Raw genomic sequence first — 17,179 nt, 5'->3', positions numbered from 1 at the left:
TACTCTACCATTTTAGCCACAGCAGCACTTTGGGGTTTTTGGTTGGTTAACTGGAGATAAGAATCTCATGGACTTTCCTGCCCTGGCTGGCTTTGAACCACCATCCTCATATCTCAGCCTCCTGAGTAGCTAGGATTTCAAGCATGAGCCACCAGCACTCAGCAGCCAGGGCTAGTTTTTTGTTGTTGTTGCCAGTCCTGGAGGTTGGACTCAGGGTCCAAGCACTGTCCTGGCTTCTTTTTGGTCAAGGCTAGCACTCTGCCACTTGAGCCACAGCGCCACTTCTGGCCGTTTTCTATATATGTGGTGCAGGGTAATCGAACCAAGGGCTTCATGTACGCGAGGCAAGCACTCTTACCACTAGGCCATATTCCTAGCCCCCAGGGCTAGTTTTGAACCATGATCCTCAGATCTCAACGTCCTGAGTAGCCAGGATTACTGGCATGAGCCAAAGGTGTGGCTTATCTTCATGATTTCTGTGCCTACCTTGGGTGATGCACTTTATCAATCAGGGCTAGCCTGTTCTGAGTCATCCGTTGGTCTGTCTGTCATGGGACAGCATGTACACACGGAATGTTCAATAAGTGTTGAGGCATGAATGTCCAGGGGAGGGGTGACCCTTTCCCCAGTGTTTCTTCCCTGAAGTGTTTTGCTGCACTTTCCTCCTAGCTCCTGGTCAGCCTGAAAGCTTAAGCTACTTAGGCTCCTGTCACTTCGGCCTGCTGGTTCCTTTCTCAAATGCTGTGCACTGAATCTGTGTTTTCCTTGGATGGTACCTGTATCAAAGCTAAATCCAGGCCAGTTTCTCTCTCCAGCCATTTTCTATAATAATCCTTGTTTTATTTTTATTTGCCTATTCTGGGGCTTGAGCTCAGGGCCTGAATGTTGCCCCTGAGCCTCTTTGTGTTCAAGGCTAGTGCTCTACCACTTGAGCAACAGCACCACTTCTGGCTTTTTCTGAGAGGTTTATTGAGTTAAGGGTCTCACAGACTTTCCTGCCCAGGCTGGCTTTGAACTGTGATCCTCCGTTCTCAGCCTCTTGAATAGCTAGGATTACAGGTGTGAGCCACCAGCACCCAGCTAAGCTATAACTCGTATAACATATAATTCACCTAACCAGCCAGGAAAAACTGGAAGTGGCACTGTGGCTCCAAGTGGTAGAGCACTAGCCTTGAGCAATAGCTCAGGGAAGCTCTATGACTGATAAAAAATAAAAATTACCTAACTACTCAAATGTACAGTTCAAGTTTTTTTTATACTTACAGGATTGTGTGACGATTACCAAAATAGATATGTAGATGCAAGTTTTCATTTCTCTTAAGTATGTGTGCCTTAGTCTCTGCTATTATTCATTAAATATATAATCAATAATACAAATAATCACCTCCATGTTGTCTGAGCTGGAAAGACTTTTTTTTTTTTTCTTGCCAGTCCCGGGGCTTGAACTCAGGGCCTGAGCACTGTCCCTGGCTTCTTTTTGCTCAAGGCTAGCACTCTGCCACTTGAGCCACAGCGCCACTTCTGGCCATTTTCTGTATATGTGGTGCTGAGGACTGGAACCCAGGGCTTCATGTATATGAGGCAAGCACTGTTGCCACTAGGCCATATCCTCAGTCCCAAGGCTTTACTATGATTATCACTAATTCTCACTATAACTGCATATAAAACAGGCACCGGTGGCTCACACCTATCATCCTAGCTACTGAGGAGGCTGAGATCTCAGGAGCAAGGTTAGAACCCAGCCAAGGCAGGAAAGTTCAAGAGACGATTATCTCCAATTAACCACCAAAAATCTGGAAGTAGATGTGGCTCAAGTAGTAGATAGACTTCTAGCTTTGGGCGATAAAGCTCGGAGACAGCTCCCAGGCCCTGAGTTCAAGCCCTAGAACTAGCATCTCTCTCTCTCTCTCTCTCTCTTTCTCTCTCTCTCTCTCTCTCTCTCTCTCTCTCTCTCTCTCTCTCTCTCTCTCTCTCTCAACAGTTAAAAAAAAAAAAAGAAATTCCAGGAATCAGCCTGCCCCTCATACAGCTGAGAAATGCTAGGGCCCCAGAGGCCAGGCAACCCACACCAGCGCCAGCAAGGGCTGCGTTCTGTGCCCTCTCGCCTGATACCCCGGTGGGCCGTGGCCCTTTGCCCAGCTGTGGAAATCTGCCTTCTTCCCTCCTTTCAGGCCTTTCTGGAAGGCAGGCCGGCCTGCCCTTCCCGGGGGAGCCCCCGGCCCGCTGCTCTTTTCCCCAGCTGGGGCTGGAGGCCAGGGGAGTGGCTTTATGGAGCTGGAATATAATGGCAGGAGGGAGGCCAGGGCTGGCGCTGGCTCCGCACTATTGCAAGGAGGCCGTGAGGGGGAGGTGAGGAGCTGGGGTGCTGCTTCGGGTCCTAGAGAGCAGGTGTGGCAAGGCGAGGAATGAAGAATGAGTGAACCCCAAGCAGGGGGCATGCCAGGAGGGGAAGAGGACCTCTGTGGGGGCTGCCTGGGCTGAGCCTCGTTGTGAGAGGGGAGCGGTGGTTCTACCTGACTAGTGAGGGGCTCCCGTTCCGCGTTCACCGCTTCCAGGCTCCAGGCCCTGGGCGAGGCAGGCAGGACGGCTCCGTCCTTCTGCACATCCTCTGAAGAGCTTTTTGCAAGGAGGCAGAGGCTGTGACCGGGCTTTGCAGCAGCAAACTTTGAACCCCGAGGCAGAGCAAGGTGGAGGCAACTGGCGGTGCGGAGCTCCGGCCTCTGCGTGACTTGGAGATTTCAGAGAGGAAAAAAAAAAAAATGGTAGCAGGGGAGAGCTGGGGTTTCCTGCCAGTCCCATGCGGTCCAGTGTGGGTGCTGGGAGCCAAACGCCACCATGCTTACGTGTGTCTGTCTGTCTGTCTGTCTGTCTGTCTGTCTGTCTACCTGTGTACTGGGGCTCGTACTCAGAGCCTAGGCACTGCCCCTTAGCTTTTCCAGGGAAGGCTGGCACTCGACCACTTGAGCCACAGCTCCACTTCTGGCTTTTTGAGGCGGTTAATTAGAAATAAGAGTCTTACAGGTTTTTCTGTCTGAGCTGGCTTAGAACTAAGATCCTCAGGTCTCAGCCTCCTGAGTAGCAAGGGTTACGGGCATGAGCCCCCTGCACGCGGTCACCACGGCTATTTCAATCAGCTCAAATTTGAGAACATCGCCCAGCCAGCTTTGTAGTCCTCTTTACTAGGACAGTTCCCATGCTCAACGGCCACACGCCGTCGATGGCGTCTCGTAGCGGGGAGCACTGACCTGCAGCGCGTTGGTCATCCCAGAGGGGTCTCTGGGCTGGTAGGGCTTGGGTGCTCAAGGACCCATGGCAGAGGGGAGGTTCAGGCTCCGACGTCTGGGGCGGGCCTCACCTCCTGCCAGCGGGAAGTGGACTCTGCCCCCAGGGACGGGGGGGGGGGGGGGGGGGGCAGGGCCTCCTCGGCTGGACTCAGAAGTCACTCAGTGTGACCGGCGCCAGCGGCAGAGGAACATGGAGTGAGTGGGACCGAGCGTGAGCCCTGAGCGGGGGGTGGGAGCGGGGGGGGGGGGGGGTGCTCCAGCTCACTCCTGGTTGGCATGGGGGGAGGGGGAGCGGAAAAGAGCTGAGGGGCTGAGGGTGACCGGGAGGGAGACCAGCAGTCAGGAGCTTGCTAGACAGGCCAAACAGACAGTGCCCCCTTCCCTTCCCACCCTGACCAGTTCTGCCTGCCTCCCTCCCAGGTCCAATACGGTCCAGCTGAGAAGGATGGACTATGCCATGAAGTCCCTGAGCCTTCTGTCCCCTAAGTCCTTGTACAGGTGAGGGGGGCAAGGGCAGCGGGGAGGGGAGACCTCTGAGCAGGTGCTTGGACTTTCTCACACCTTGGGACTCTGGTCCGGGCGGTCTGGAGTGAGGCCTCCATAATCCGACTTTTCCCGCGGGAAGTGAACCCTGCCCCTTCCCCACCCATCTCCACGCCTGGAGCAGGAAGGGGCAGGGGCTTCTGCGCTGGCTGCTTTCAGCCCTGATCCTCCGGGAAACGGGAATGATGGGACCGAGTGAATAGACAGGGAAACGGAGGCACGGAGCGGAGCACGCAGTCACCTTGAGCAGCTGTAACAGAGCCAAAAGCTTGGGTTTGTCTGAATCCAACTTCCAGGTTCTCTCTGCTCCTTCGGCTACCCGCTCCCCCTCTTGCTGGATGAATGGTGTGTGTGTGTGTGTGTGTGTGTGTGTGTGTGTGTGTGTGTGTCTGTGTGTGTGTCTTTGTGGAGAGAGAGAGATTGATTCATGGAAGCCAGAGTCTGGTGGCTCACATCTGTAATCCTTGCCACTGAGGAAGCTGAGAGCTGAGGATCAAGGTTCAAAGCTAACCAAGGCAGGAAAGTTTGTGAGACTGTTCAATTATGCACCAAAACCAGCCAGAAATAGAGCTATGGCTCATGGGCTAGAGTTCTAACCGGGAGCACAAAAGCTCAGGGACAGGGCCCAGAACACACACACACACACACACACACACACACACACACACACACACGAAGAATCTCACAGGCTTTCCTGCCTGGGCTGGCTTTGAACCGTGATCCTCAGATCTCAGCTTCCTAAGTACCTAGGGTTATAAGTGTGAGCCACCGGCGCCCCCAAATACCCTACTTTGCAGGTGATATAAACAAGACTATGAGAGGAAGTGGGTATGGGGGTACAGGTGGGTCTCATCACTTGTGGTGCTTGATACGTACCCCCGCCACCCCACCCCAAGCCCTGCCCAGAAGTACTGAAGGAGAATCTGTATGGGAGCTACGTTCCCAGGTGACTTGCACGCCATCACCAGGGCAGGCTCTGAGTCAGGCTCTCCAGAGCATGCGTGGTGGGCAGAGGAGGCCCAGAATAAAGCCAGCCCGGTGTGCGAGGGGGGCTGACGTTTCAAACGCCACCCAGGCACGTGGCAGTGAGCACGGCGGTGGTGACCCAGCAGCTGCTGTCGGAACACAGCGCGGAGGCCCGGGCACCGGCCCGGCCCTGCCGAGTGAGCACAGCCGATCGGAAGGTGCGCAAAGGCGTCACGGCCCACAGCTTGGAGGATCTCCTCTGCAAGGTGAGCGTCCGCGGGGAGCTGGCCCTGCGCCGCCCGCACCTCCCAGGCCCTGTGTGCCCGGGCGCTACAGGGTCCGAGGGTCCCGTCCTGGGGTCAGCTCCCAGCCGTCCCATGTGGGAAGCAGAGGAAGGCGAGGAAGACCCTGGCCTCTCTAGTGAGAGGAAGGTCACTTACTAGTGCTGGACGTGACCAGTGAGATGTCTTTCCACTCAGCACTGGTGTTCTCTTTGCCTTTTGTTCTGCAAATCCATACGGATGGTAGACGTAGGTTGCCATTGGAGAGAAAATGGGAGACGCAAAATTTGATTGCTTATGGGCACAGTGTTTCTTTTGGGGGTGATGAAAATATTGCAAAATTAGGTAGTGGTTCTGGTTGCACAACTTTGTGTGTGTGTGTGTGTGTGTGTGTGTGTGTGTGTTCTGGGGATTGCTGCTGGCCCCTGAGCTTCTTTTTTTTTTTTTTTTTTTTTTTTGCCAGTCCTGGGGCTTAGACTCAGGGCCTGAGCACTGTCCCTGGCTTCTTCTTGCTCAAGGCTAGCACTCTGCCACTTGAGCCACAGCACCACTTCTGGCCATTTTCTGTATATGTGGTGCTGGGGAATCGAACCCAGGGCCTCATGTATACGAGGCAAGCACTCTTGCCACTAGGCCATATCCCCAGTCCCCCTGAGCTTCTTTTGCTCAAGGCTAGCACTCTACTACTTGAGCCACAGCGCCACTTCTGGCTTTTTCTGTGATTAATTGGAGATCAGAGTCTCATGGACTTTCCTGCTCGGGCTGGCTTCAAACCACGATCCTCAGAGCTCAGCCGCATTAGTAGCTAGGATTACAGGTGTGAGCCACTGGTGCCTGGATTTGTACAAGTTTTTTTTTTTTTTTTTTGGCCAGTCCTGGGGCTTGGACTCAGGGCCTGAGCACTGTCCCTGGCTTCTTTTTGCTCAAGGCTAGCACTCTGCCACTTGAGCCACAGCGCCACTTCTGTCCATTTTCTGTATATGTGGTGCTGGGGAATCGAACCCAGGGCCTCATGTATACGAGGCAAGCTCTCTTGCCACTAGGCCATATCCCCAGCCCTTGTACAAGTTTTTTTATGTGTGCGTGTGCCAGTACTGGGGCTTGAACCCAGGCCACACACTTGCATTTAGCTTTCTTTTCTTTTCCTTCCTTCCTTCCTTCCCTCCTTCCCTCCCTCCCTCCTTCCTTCTTCTCTACTTTTTCTTTCTCTCTCCTTCCTCCCTCTCTCGCTCTTTTCCTCTCTCCCCCCTTTCTTGTAGTGGAGTTTAAACTCAGCCTGGACTTCCAGTTTTGAGATGATTAACTAGAAATAAGAGTCCTATGAACTTTCTATCTCTGCCTAGGAGGATTTGAATCACAATCCTCAGATCTCAGCTTCCTGAGCAGCTAGGATTACAGGTGTGAGACATCAACACCCAATAAATTAAAAAGCTGCAAAGGACTGTTGGGTTATCAGCAGGCTCTCTTGGTACTAAGCGACACTAGAGAAGGGCGGGGTAGGGGTCACACAATAAACAGCTGGGGTCCAGTGCCATCCTATGGGTTCCAGGGCTCCTGACCTTTGCCTGGCAGCTGAAGTGATGTGGGGTGGTTGGGTCCCCCATAACAGCTCTGTAGTCCCATGGGGATAGCCAAATCCTCTCGAATCTGACTCTCCAGGTCCGGGACGTCTTCAAGCTGAAAGGCAAGCCCTTCTCCCTGGTGCTGGAGGAAGATGGCACCTTGGTAGAGACAGAAGACTATTTCCAAGCCCTGGCAGGGGACACAGTATTCATGCTCCTCCAAAAGGGGCAGAAATGGCAGCCCCGGTCAGAGAAGGTGAGCTCTCACCTGTGTACAGGAAACACTTCGAGCCTGGAAATCACCGAGTGCTATTAATCACACGTGTGTCTGGCCACAGGGGACTAGGTACCAACTCGCCCGCTCTCACAAGCCGAGTAAGAAGATGGATGTGGCCCGCATCACCTTTGACCTGTACAAGCTGCATCCGCAGGACTTCATTGGCTGCCTGAACGTGAAGGCGACCCTCTATGACACCTACTCCCTGTCCTACGATCTCCACTGCTACCGGGCCAAGCGCATCGTGAAGTGAGTAGCCAGGGATGAGCTGGGATGGGCCGGGGAAGGAAGCCAAGGCAGAGCCGCTGTTACTTCCCATGGAGCAGACAGTCTTTCTGGGACAGGGTCACGAAGGGAAAGACCATGCTAGGAAGTTACTCTGATTGGCCTGAAGAACATAAAAGGCCTTGGCAGGGTAGTGATTGGTAATGTGTACCTGTGATCCTAGCTACTCAGGGAGCTGAGGTTCAAGGATCACACAGTTCAAAGCCAGCCTGAGCATGAAAGTTCATGAGATTCTTACCTCCAATTAACCAGCAAAAAGCTAGAAGTAGAACTGTGGCTCAAGTGGTGGAGTGCTGGCTCTGAGCATGAGGCCCTTGAATTCAAACTTCAGTACTGGTACCTAAAAAAACCACAAAACACCAAAAACCAGGGCTGGGAATGTGGCTTAGCAGTAGAGTGCTCACCTAGCATGCATGAAGCCCTGGGTTCGATTCCCCAGCACCACATACACAGAAAAAGCCAGAAGTGGCGCTGTGGCTCAAGTGGTAGAGCGCTGGCCTTCAGCAAAAGAAGCTCAAGCACAGTGCCCAGGCTCTGAGTTCAAGCTCCAGGACTGGCAAAAAAACAAAACAAAACAAAATCTCAGTGGTATTGAGACTGTATCGCTGAGAAAGGCCAGTGCGACCCCATTTCCGGCAGGCTGGCACGGCCCTGGGAAGGCAGCATTGGAGGGGGCACAAGAAGGGTTATTCCCCATCTTCCTGACCCGTGTGGTGGTTTCTCCCAGGGAAGTGATTCGCTGGGTGCTCTTCAGCATGCAGGCCACAGGCCACATGCTGCTGGGCACCTCCACGTACATGCAACAGTTCCTGGATGCCACGGAAGAGGGGCAGCCCGCCAAGGCGCCCTCCCTCATCCCCGCCTGTCTGAAGATACTACCCTGAAGGCCCAGCGCCCGGGAGGCCTGCCCCGGCCGAGACCTGAGCCGGCACCCTGTGCTCGGCTCGCTGGGAGCACCCACAAGCCCGGCAGCTGAACAGCTCACCTCCCCACGCCTGCCTCACCGCACCGGACCGTGCAGGCAGAAGGCAGGCCCGGAACCTGGGCGGCCTTACTGCTGAAATTCTAGTTCCTGACCTGACCCAGTTCCTTCCTTCCGGCTTCAGGTCGCTAAGCTGATCAAGGTTGGCCACTGGCAAGCTACGTCACGTTCACGTGCAGTCCTTTCGTTCCGCTCTGTCCTTCCTGCTCTCTACCCAGAATGCTCACGTGACTCGTTGAGCCAAGAATGCATGATACTGGAGTTTGCAATAAATTATTAGTGCTGATACATCTCTCGTATTTTTTCTCCCTGTCCTGGGGCTTGAACTCCAGGCCTGGGCACTGTCCTTACGCTCTTTTGCTGAAAGCTAGCATTCTACCACTTTGAGCCAAAGAGCCACTTCCAGTTTTCTGGTGGTTCACTGGAGATATCCCACAGACTCTCCTGCCCAGGCTGGCTCTGAACTGCAATCCTCAGATCTCAGCTTCCAGAGTAGCTAGGATTACAGGCGTGAGCCACTAGTACCCGGCTCCTTTGTATTCTCTGAGCATAGGACTCAGGGAGAGAGGAATCTGTGCTCAAATCATTCCCTATTAAAGGAAATAGTAGGGCTGGGGATATGGCCTAGTGGCAAGAGTGCTTGCCTCATTATACATGAAGCCTTGGGTTCGATTCCCCAGCACCACATATATAGAAAATGGCCAGAAGTGGCGCTGTGGCTCAAGTGGCAGAGTGCTAGCCTTGAGCAAAAAGAAGCCAGGGACAGTGTTCAAGCCCTGACTCCAGTCCCCAGGACTGGCAAAAAGTAAAAAAAAAAAAAATAAATAAAGGAAATAGTACTTTTTCCACAAGGAGAGCGAGTTGAAGCTGATTTTAGAAGTTTGGGTTGGGAATGTGGCTTAGCAGTAGAGTGCTAGCCTTGAGCAAAAAGAAGCCAGAGGCAGGCCTGTGCTCAGGCCCAGGACTGGCAAAAAAAAAAAAAGTTTGTTGAAAAAAGAAAAACTGAATTAAGAGATCTGAGCAGGGTATAATCAACACAAGTGCCAATTCCAAATGAAACTTGCCTATCAGGTAGACTAATTTACTTTCCCAATACAGTGTTGTTGTTTTTGGCAGGGACTTTGGTTTGAACTCAGGGACTGGGTGCTATACCTGAGCTTTTTTTTGCTCAAGGCTAGTGCTCTACCACTTGAGCTACAGCTCCACTTCTGGCTTTTTGGTGGCTTATTGGAGGTGAGTCTTTTTTGTTGTTGTTTGTTTTGTTTTTGTTGTTAAGTCCTGGGGCTTGGACTCAGGGCCTGAGCACTGTCCCTGGCTTTCTTTTGCTCAAGGCTAGCACTCTACCTCTTGAGCCACGGAGCCACTTCCGGCTTTTTTCTATATATGTGGTGCTGAGGAATCGAACCCAGGGCTTCATGTATATGAGGCAAGCACTTTACCACTAGGCCATATTCCCAGCCCCTTGGAGGTGAGTCTTACGCTCTCCTGCCTGGGCTAACTTTGAATTGTGACCCTCAGATCTCAGCCTCCTGCGTAGCTAGGATGATAGGCGTTGAGTCCCCAGCACCTGGCCTATCCCTGAGCTTTTGCCCCCAACCCAAGTGCTCTACCGCTTGAATCACAGCTCTACTTCCAGCCTTTTGGTGGTGAACTGGAGACACTTTCCTGCCTGGGTTCACTTTAAACCAGTGTTCTCAGATCTCAGCCTTGGGAGTAGTTAGGATTACAGGTGTGAGTCACCAGTACTCAACTTCAGTGTCACAATCTGTAATAACACAATTTATATTTTGGTGGGAAAATACCAGTCAAGCTACAAGGCCACTAACCAATGCCCATATTAGTTTGCTAGACAGTTTACCTTTCATGCACAGATTTCTGGACCTCAAGACTATAAAGTGAGCTATTACCAGTGATAGAGTGCTAGCCTAGCACTTCACAAACAAAGTGAGCTCCAAAGAGGATTAGTATCTAATCAGTGCAAGCTGGCATTTTTCATCAACTGCCAGCTCACACAAGCCGCACGAGAGGCTGGCATTGTAGGTGGCTGTGCTTTGCAATCCTCAATTTCAAAAATTATATTATTTCATAACTCTTACTATAAAGCCTATTTGGCCTCAGTTAATGCTGAGACAAAGGGCTGGGTTGCCCAAGTTCGTCTGGAAAGCTATTGCCTGCAGCCAAGCCCAGCTGTGGAACACTTGTGGCTTTGTGCTGCATTTCAGACTTTCTGGTCTTGGCTGGTTTTTCACCATCATTCCCATATCTCAGCCTCCTGAGTAGCTAAGATTACTCCAGCATGAGCCACTGGCACCCAGCCGAGTTAGTTCCCTTCTATTCTCCACTGTCCTGCACTTACAGGTGTTGCTGGAGACTGGCTCGGCAGGTCTTCGGGCCAGAGGGCACGATGTTTGCTTCATTCCTGCCCTATCCCTGCAGAAGCTGTGGCGTAGCAGCTCCTGTGTTTGTGTGTGTGAGTGTGTGATACAAGCTGGTTATTCTGCCTCAGGACCACTCTACCTCAGGCCAGGAGGTTCCCTAATGAGCCTGTGGTGACTGACCAAGGCGTGTGTGCTGACGCTGGGCCCTGTCAGCCCAGGGAAAATAGAGTTCTTCCTTTTCTTCCACAAATGGCGGCCCAAGGGAGTGAGCGGTCACCCTGGGGTAGACTCAGGGATGATGGGCCGGCATGAAGTAGGGAGGGAAAATGCCCAAGAGCAAAGGAGGCAGAGCCTCGGCAGGCCCAGCGGCTGGTCCAAATAGGAAAAGGGCCTTTCCAGGGGCCGGAGGGGGGTGCTGCAGCTAAGACACCTTGGTCTTTGCTCTAGCTGGTCATGGGGTATACAGCGGGTCTTCAGGATTCTAAAATGCCAAGGCACCTGACAAAGCTGTCCCACCCTCAAGGTGGAGCCTCAAAATCACTTGCAAGGCTGAGGTGTGGTTCACCAAGCAGAGCACTTGCCCAGCAAGCTCAAGGCACTGAGTCACAACTCTACTACCATCCCTCATAAAAAGAAACCACTTACATTGTCGTCAAAAGTTTTACCATCCTCCCATATCTGTGCATCTAAAAAATTGAGGACTAGGAATGTGGCTTAGGTGTAGAGTGCCTGTCTAGCACGCATGAAGCCCTGGGTTTGATTCCTTAGTACCACATACACAGAAAAAGGGACAGTGCCCCAGGCCCTGAGTTCAAGCCCTAGGATTGGCAAAAATAAACAAGTTTAATCTATGGTTCCTTTCCTTTGTGGTTGTGGGGATTGAAGCTAAGTCCTTATGAAAACTAGGCAGCACTCTACCATTAAGATATATATCCCTAGCCCCCAAATCTACAATTAAAAGCACACAAACTAAGTGCCAGTGACTAATCTTTATAATCCTAGCTCCTTGAGAGGCTGAGATTGGTAGGATCGCAATTTGAGACCAACCTGATCATATACTTGAAAGCCCTTCTCAGTGAATGGCTGGGCATGGTAGAGCACACCTGTCCTCCAAGCTAGGATGAGACCTGGGAGCATTTTGGCTACTGTCTGTGAGGAAGTCTTTGAGACCCTTATCTCAATGCAAAGAAGCTGGGTGTGGTGGTACCCACCTCTCATTCTAGCTTGGTAAGAAGGGGAAAATAGGATCATGGTGCCAGGCACGAACAAGACCTTAATCTCAAAAGTAGCCAGTTAAAGTGGGGCTGGGAATATGGCCTAGTGGCAAGAGTGCTTGCCTCTTAAAAGTAGCCAGTTAAATAAAGGAATGGCGCCATGGCTCAGTAATGAGTGCCTGACTAGCAAGCATGAAATGGAGTTCAAACTCCAGTATTGCCAAAAAAAACCCAAAAACCAAGTCTTAAAGCAAGCCTTTTCCATGTAGTCTAAGAATTGAGGAACAAGTAAGTGCACATGTGGTGAAATGTTACTTGGGGAAACTAGTTAGAATAACACTAGCTTTGGTAATCAGCCCTTTTGACTCAGGTGTTAGTGGTTCACACCTATAATCCTAGCTACTCAGGGGGCTAAGATCTGAGGATTGCAGTTTGAAGCCAGCCCAGGCAGAAAAGTCCCCATGAGACTCATCCCCAATAAGCTAGTCAAAAGAGCCCCAAGTGAGGTGGAGCTGTGGCTCAAGTGGTAGAATGCTTGCCTTTGAGCAAGTCCCCAGTTCAAACCCAGGACTGGCCAAAGAAGAAAAAAAGAAAACCAAACCAAAGCAAACCCAAACCCCTGCCCTTTTAAGGCATATGATCTTGATCCATATTTCTCATATTGTTCCTCGCCCTATGTACAGATTAGACTCACAGACCCACTTTTACATAAGCATTAAGCATTTGCTGTATTGAAAAGATTTTTAGTTCCAATACTAGCAGTACAGAGTTACAGAGAAAAAAATAATAAAGGCTACAGAGCATATTTTTAAAACTTATTTCCAGGTATGTTAAATATGGTACAGTTATGTGCTGGAGGAAAACGGGGCATTTCTGTCTTTGAATTTCCTACTGACAATTTTCTGTGAATAGTTTGTGCTAGGCATCGATATGCTAGAAAGAAAGGAACGATTCGTCCTGGCTTTTTGCCTTTTGGTTGCGTATTTACACACAGGCCACAATGTTGAGAAGATCCAGGACTTAGTAGAAAAACATTTTACATTAAGTTTGTACAACAAATCTCTCAGCAAAGTAAAAGAAAACAAAAACATGCAAACCAGACTTTTCTGAAAACGCTAAACTTTAAACAAAGCAAGCAGCGAAGCACACAAACGCAGAATGAAAAGAGCCTTTCCCTTCCACCAAAAGCAGTTATTTCCCTACTAACTTCACTAAGCGCTGTTCACTTTTCAAACGGGAGACGATTAAAAAAAAAACAACAAAAAACCCAACAACAAAACTGTCCCAAGATTCCGCAGCTCTACGGCAGGTTCCAGAAAGTCTTCTCCTCGGTGCTTCAGTAGCGCGGGGGCGAGTAGGACGGAGACCTGGACCGCGAGGTGTACCTGCCGTGGGCATAGTAGGGAGAAGGCGACCGCCTCCGGTAGACGGGCTCCCGGTCTTGGCCTCTCCACCCCCCGCCCCGGTACGATCTGCCGTAGTATTCTCTGCTGCCGTAGTATTCTCGATCGTCAGAGCCGCGATCGTAGCCTCGGTCGTAATAATCCCAGCGCCGGTAGCCGCCGTAGGTGGGTCTTCCCATGTAAATCCCCGGGGTTGGGGTATGCGGTCTCTTCGTGATGGAGAAATCCACTCGGATCCTCCGCCCGTCGAGCTCCATCCCGTTGGCGCGCTCCTTGGCCTCCTTGGCGTCGTCCACGCTTTCGAAGTACACGAAGGCGAAGCCCCGGGACCGCCCGGACTGCTGGTCGTACACCACGGAGACGTCGGCGATGGCGCCGTACTTGGAGAACACCTCCCTCAGATCCCTCTCGGTGGTGTACAGGCTCAGGCCGAACACGCCGAGGCAGCAGTTGGGGTCGGGGTCCTCCCGATTCCCGCCGTGGCGGCGCTGCGAGGACGGCGACGGGGAGCGGCTGGGGCTGCGCCGCCTCCCGCGGTCCCGACTGTAGTCCCTGCCTCCGGATCGCTGGCGGGAGCGGGGCGGGGACCGCGACCTGGAGAAGCGCCGCCGGGAGCCCCGCGGGCACCGAGGCCGGGACTGGGAGCGGGAGCGGGACCTGGCTGGGGAGCGGCCCGCCGCCTTCCGGGGGGCCGGGGCGCTTCCACTTCCGGAAGCCGAGCGGGATTCCCGCTCGTCGTCGTCGAACATCCGCTCGCCGCTGTCGCTCATGACTCCGGGCCCGCCCTCGTCGCCACCAGCGGGGTGTCAAGCCTGCAAAAACGGGTCAACCACAGTGTTTACAATCATCTTCCCCTCGGTCGTGGGGGTGGGTAGCCACAGGGCCGCACAGAGGAGGAAGGGCTAATCGGGCTCACGGCTTCACGCCATCATGGCGGGGAGCGCCCGGCAGCGCAGCGCTCGCCACGGCCGGACAGGAAGCAGACGAGGCCAAAGCGGAAGGGCCTAGGCCCATATATAGTCCGCGAGAGCGCACCCACGTGACTCACTTCTTCCAATCAAAGCCCAGCTTCCTTGGTTCCACCTCCGGATTTTATGCAAATTAGGGATTGCCGGCTGGGGGCGTGGCTAAAGGGGCAGAAGGCTTCCCCAGTAAGATCAGGCCCAGAGTTTCAGACCCCAGAACCACCACCAAAATGCAACGGAAGAAACAAAATACAGGGCTGGGAATATGGCCTAGTGGCAAGAGCGCTTGCCTCGTATACATGAAGCCCTGGGTTCGATTCCCCAGTACCACATATATATAGGAAACAGCCAGAAGGGGCGCTGTGGTAGAGTGCTAGCCAGAAGCTAGGGACAGTGCTCAGGCCCTGAGCTCAAGGCCCAGGACTAATAACAAAAAAAAAAAACACCCAAAAACAAAATACAGATTTTATAATGGATCTATTCACTTGTTAGGTTGGAGTCCTCAAGATCTGACAACTCAAGAAGCATGCTCTCCTAAGCTTTCAAACCAATCAAGTTGGCAACATTAACCATCACACCTTCTTAGTCAATTTTTCTGTTGCTCTAACCAGGGCTGTGGGTGCAGCTCAGCAGTAGAGTATTGGCCCCGGATTCCTTCTTCAGCACCAAGAAACTCTACACTAAAAAATCCTGAACCTTAATAATTTACAAACAAATCGTTTATGTGTCATGTGGTTTTGAAGCCTATAAGAGGAAAAAGTGAGAGTATGCGTGTATGTATATGTTTCACACACATTCTATTATCACTACTTAACACACATCAATACTTAATACATTGAGACTGATTCACACCAACTTAAAAGACCTATGCTCCCTCCCTACCCCCAAATACTGAGGACTGAAGTCAAAGACCTCTGGAATAACTTTAACCCTCCTCTCCCCACTTTTTGTTTTGTTTTGTTGGTCTTGGGCACTGTCTCTCACCACCACTTCGGGTTTTCTGGTGGTTAATTGGAGATAAGAATCTCACGGACTTTATTGCCCTGGCTGGCTTTGAACAGGGATCCTAAGATCTCAGCCTCCCGAGTAGCTAGGATTGCAGGTATTAGCTATCTACCAGGGCCAGTTTTTTTTTTTTTTTTTTTTTTTTCCCCAGTCCTGGGGCTTGGACTCAGGGCCTGAGCACTGTCCCTGGCTTCCTTTTTGCTCAAGGCTAGCACTCTGCCAACTTGAGCCACAGCTCCACTTCTGGCCGTTTTCTATATATGTGGTGCTGGGGAATCGAACCCAGGGCTTCATGTACAGGAGGCAAGTGCTGTTGCCACTAGGCCATATTCCCAGCTCCCCCCCTTTTTTTTGTTTGTTTTTTATAAAGATTAAGGCTTTGAGAACTTTGCCAGCTTGAAATCCCCATCTCTTGCCTGTGCCTCCCTCCCCTCCTTAGAGGTGCATCTTCTTTAAAGCATCCCTAGAACTTGCTACAGGCCATTCTTGTGTTACTACTAGACACAGGGTTTTTCTCTTTTGCTAGATTTTTTTTTTGGGGGTGAGGGGGAGGTTGTGTTGTGAGGTTGTGTTGTTGTCCTGGCACTTGGGAACTCGGGACCTGGGCACTCTACCATTTCAGGCCACATCATGCACTTTCCTGCCTGGGCTGGCTTTAAACTATATTCTCAGATCTCGGTCTCCCGAGTAGCTAGGATTACAGGTGTGAGCTACGGGTACTTAGCAGGTGTTTGTGTGGGTGCTGACCCTGGGGCTGTCATAACTCAGGGCCTGAGCGCTGTTCCTGAACTTCTTTTGCTCAAGGATAGCATCCCACCACTTGAGCCACACAGCTCTACTTCCGGCTTTTCTGGGACAGTTTACTGAAGATAAGATTCTCACCGACCCTCCCGCCCCGGCTGGCTTCAAACCGTGACCCTCAGATCTCAGCCTCCCCGGTAGCTAGGATTACAGGTGTGAGCCTGAGATGGTCTGGACCCGCTGGCTGGGTGCGAGGGTGGCAGTCCTGCCCCACCAGGCCCAGCTTTGCATTGCACGTGATCTTTACATAGCAGTGGCAAAGAATCCATTTTGTTCACGGTCTCTCTCTCTTTTCCCCACAACATCGCACTTTTTCTTTCTCTTTTTTTTATTATGCCTGTCTGTGGGAGGGACGGTGCTGGGGTTTGAACTCGGGGCTTTGTGCTCGCCAGGCGCACTCTACTGTCTGGGCCGGGCCTCCAGCCAACAGCTTTGATCTCGTCGCCTTCTTCCCTGACGGACTCCCCGGGTCCCGGGTCTGGCAACACACACCGCCTCCCCGTGCTTTCTCCCCTCGTGGAGGGGAGCGGGGTCCGAGCGCCGCCTCGGTGGCCGGGGCCGGCCCGGCGGATTCCGACTCCCGGGCTTCCTGTCTCGCTCTCCTCACGAGGCCGGCGGCGCCGAGCGCCCCGCAACGCCTCCCCCCTCCTCTCCCCCCCCTCCCCACCACCACCCCGAACTTCGGGCCGGCGGGGTCCCGGACGCACGGAGCTGGGCTTCCGCCCCGGGGCGGCCAGGGCGTGACACCCCCGGCGCCGGGGACAATGTGCAGGGGCGCGTGGGTCCCCCCCGCCCGCCCGCCGGCCTCGGCCCAGGGCCGCGTCCCGGCCGCGAGGCTGCTCTTTGTTTTGGCAGACCCCACCTGGGAGGCACTCGGGGCGGCCCCGGCGCTCCGCCCGCGGCCGGATGGGGCCCCCGTCGGGCTTCCGCGGCGGTTTACCGGGCCGAAGGGCGTGGGATTACTTTTTCTAGTCCACTTACTTGGCTTTACGAAATCGTGCACGCCGGCGGCCCTGAGTCCGGAACTCGCGAGAAGCGGAAGGCCAACTCGGCCGAAGCCTCGACCTCGGGTCCCGGCTTCCTCCGAAGACGAGTACTCCGCCGGGAAGAAAGCCCGCTGCCTCAGTTTCCCCACGAGCACGAGCACGAGTTTGCGCCTTTTCGTTCCGGGCCGCAGGCAAAGTCCCAACTACCCACGGCGGAGCCCCGCCCGCTCAGCAGGCCGAGTGACAG

The 17,179-nt window shown here is 53.0% G+C and overlaps 2 protein-coding genes across 4 annotated transcripts; one reads left to right on the top strand and one right to left on the bottom strand.

Moving 5' to 3' along the window:
* Positions 1-2,243: 2,243 nt before the first annotated feature.
* Positions 2,244-8,468, top strand: Cidec (cell death inducing DFFA like effector c). 3 transcript variants are annotated; one of them, XM_048356264.1, is made up of 6 exons: positions 2,244-2,349; positions 3,705-3,782; positions 4,903-5,059; positions 6,734-6,892; positions 6,975-7,162; positions 7,926-8,468. In XM_048356264.1, exons 1-6 carry the CDS (start codon positions 2,285-2,287, stop codon positions 8,080-8,082), a joined length of 804 nt encoding a protein of 267 aa, XP_048212221.1. In that variant the 5' UTR covers positions 2,244-2,284; the 3' UTR covers positions 8,083-8,468. The 3 variants fall into 3 exon arrangements, with proteins under 3 accessions (XP_048212221.1, XP_048212222.1, XP_048212219.1); XM_048356265.1 differs by lacking the exon at positions 2,244-2,349 and adding an exon at positions 2,825-2,843; XM_048356262.1 differs by lacking the exon at positions 2,244-2,349 and adding an exon at positions 3,407-3,479.
* Positions 8,469-12,474: 4,006 nt separating this feature from the next.
* On the bottom strand, positions 12,475-17,130 carry LOC125358795 (transformer-2 protein homolog beta-like). The gene is made up of 2 exons (XM_048356266.1): positions 16,928-17,130; positions 12,475-13,987 (listed from the first exon to the last, which is right to left on the bottom strand). The coding sequence occupies exon 2, from the start codon at positions 13,943-13,945 to the stop codon at positions 13,109-13,111; it is 837 nt and encodes a 278-aa protein (XP_048212223.1). The 5' UTR covers positions 13,946-13,987; positions 16,928-17,130; the 3' UTR covers positions 12,475-13,108.
* Positions 17,131-17,179: the final 49 nt, after the last annotated feature.

Source organism: Perognathus longimembris, chromosome 10 (assembly GCF_023159225.1).
Source record: "Perognathus longimembris pacificus isolate PPM17 chromosome 10, ASM2315922v1, whole genome shotgun sequence".
Lineage (NCBI taxonomy): Eukaryota > Metazoa > Chordata > Mammalia > Rodentia > Heteromyidae > Perognathus > Perognathus longimembris.
Note: the sequence above shows the minus strand (reverse complement) of the source record. Positions and strands in the feature narration are given on the sequence as shown.

Bases quoted from the DNA above. Each gene is read 5' to 3' on its own strand.
- Cidec (XM_048356264.1), top strand. From the start codon at position 2,285: ATGGCAGGAGGGAGGCCAGGGCTGGCGCTGGCTCCGCACTATTGCAAG. The intron at 5,060-6,733 runs GTGAGCGTCCGC...CTGACTCTCCAG, and splicing joins TGGAGGATCTCCTCTGCAAG to GTCCGGGACGTCTTCAAGCT. The intron at 7,163-7,925 runs GTGAGTAGCCAG...GGTTTCTCCCAG, and splicing joins CGGGCCAAGCGCATCGTGAA to GGAAGTGATTCGCTGGGTGC.
- LOC125358795 (XM_048356266.1), bottom strand. From the start codon at position 13,945: ATGAGCGACAGCGGCGAGCGGATGTTCGACGACGACGAGCGGGAATCC.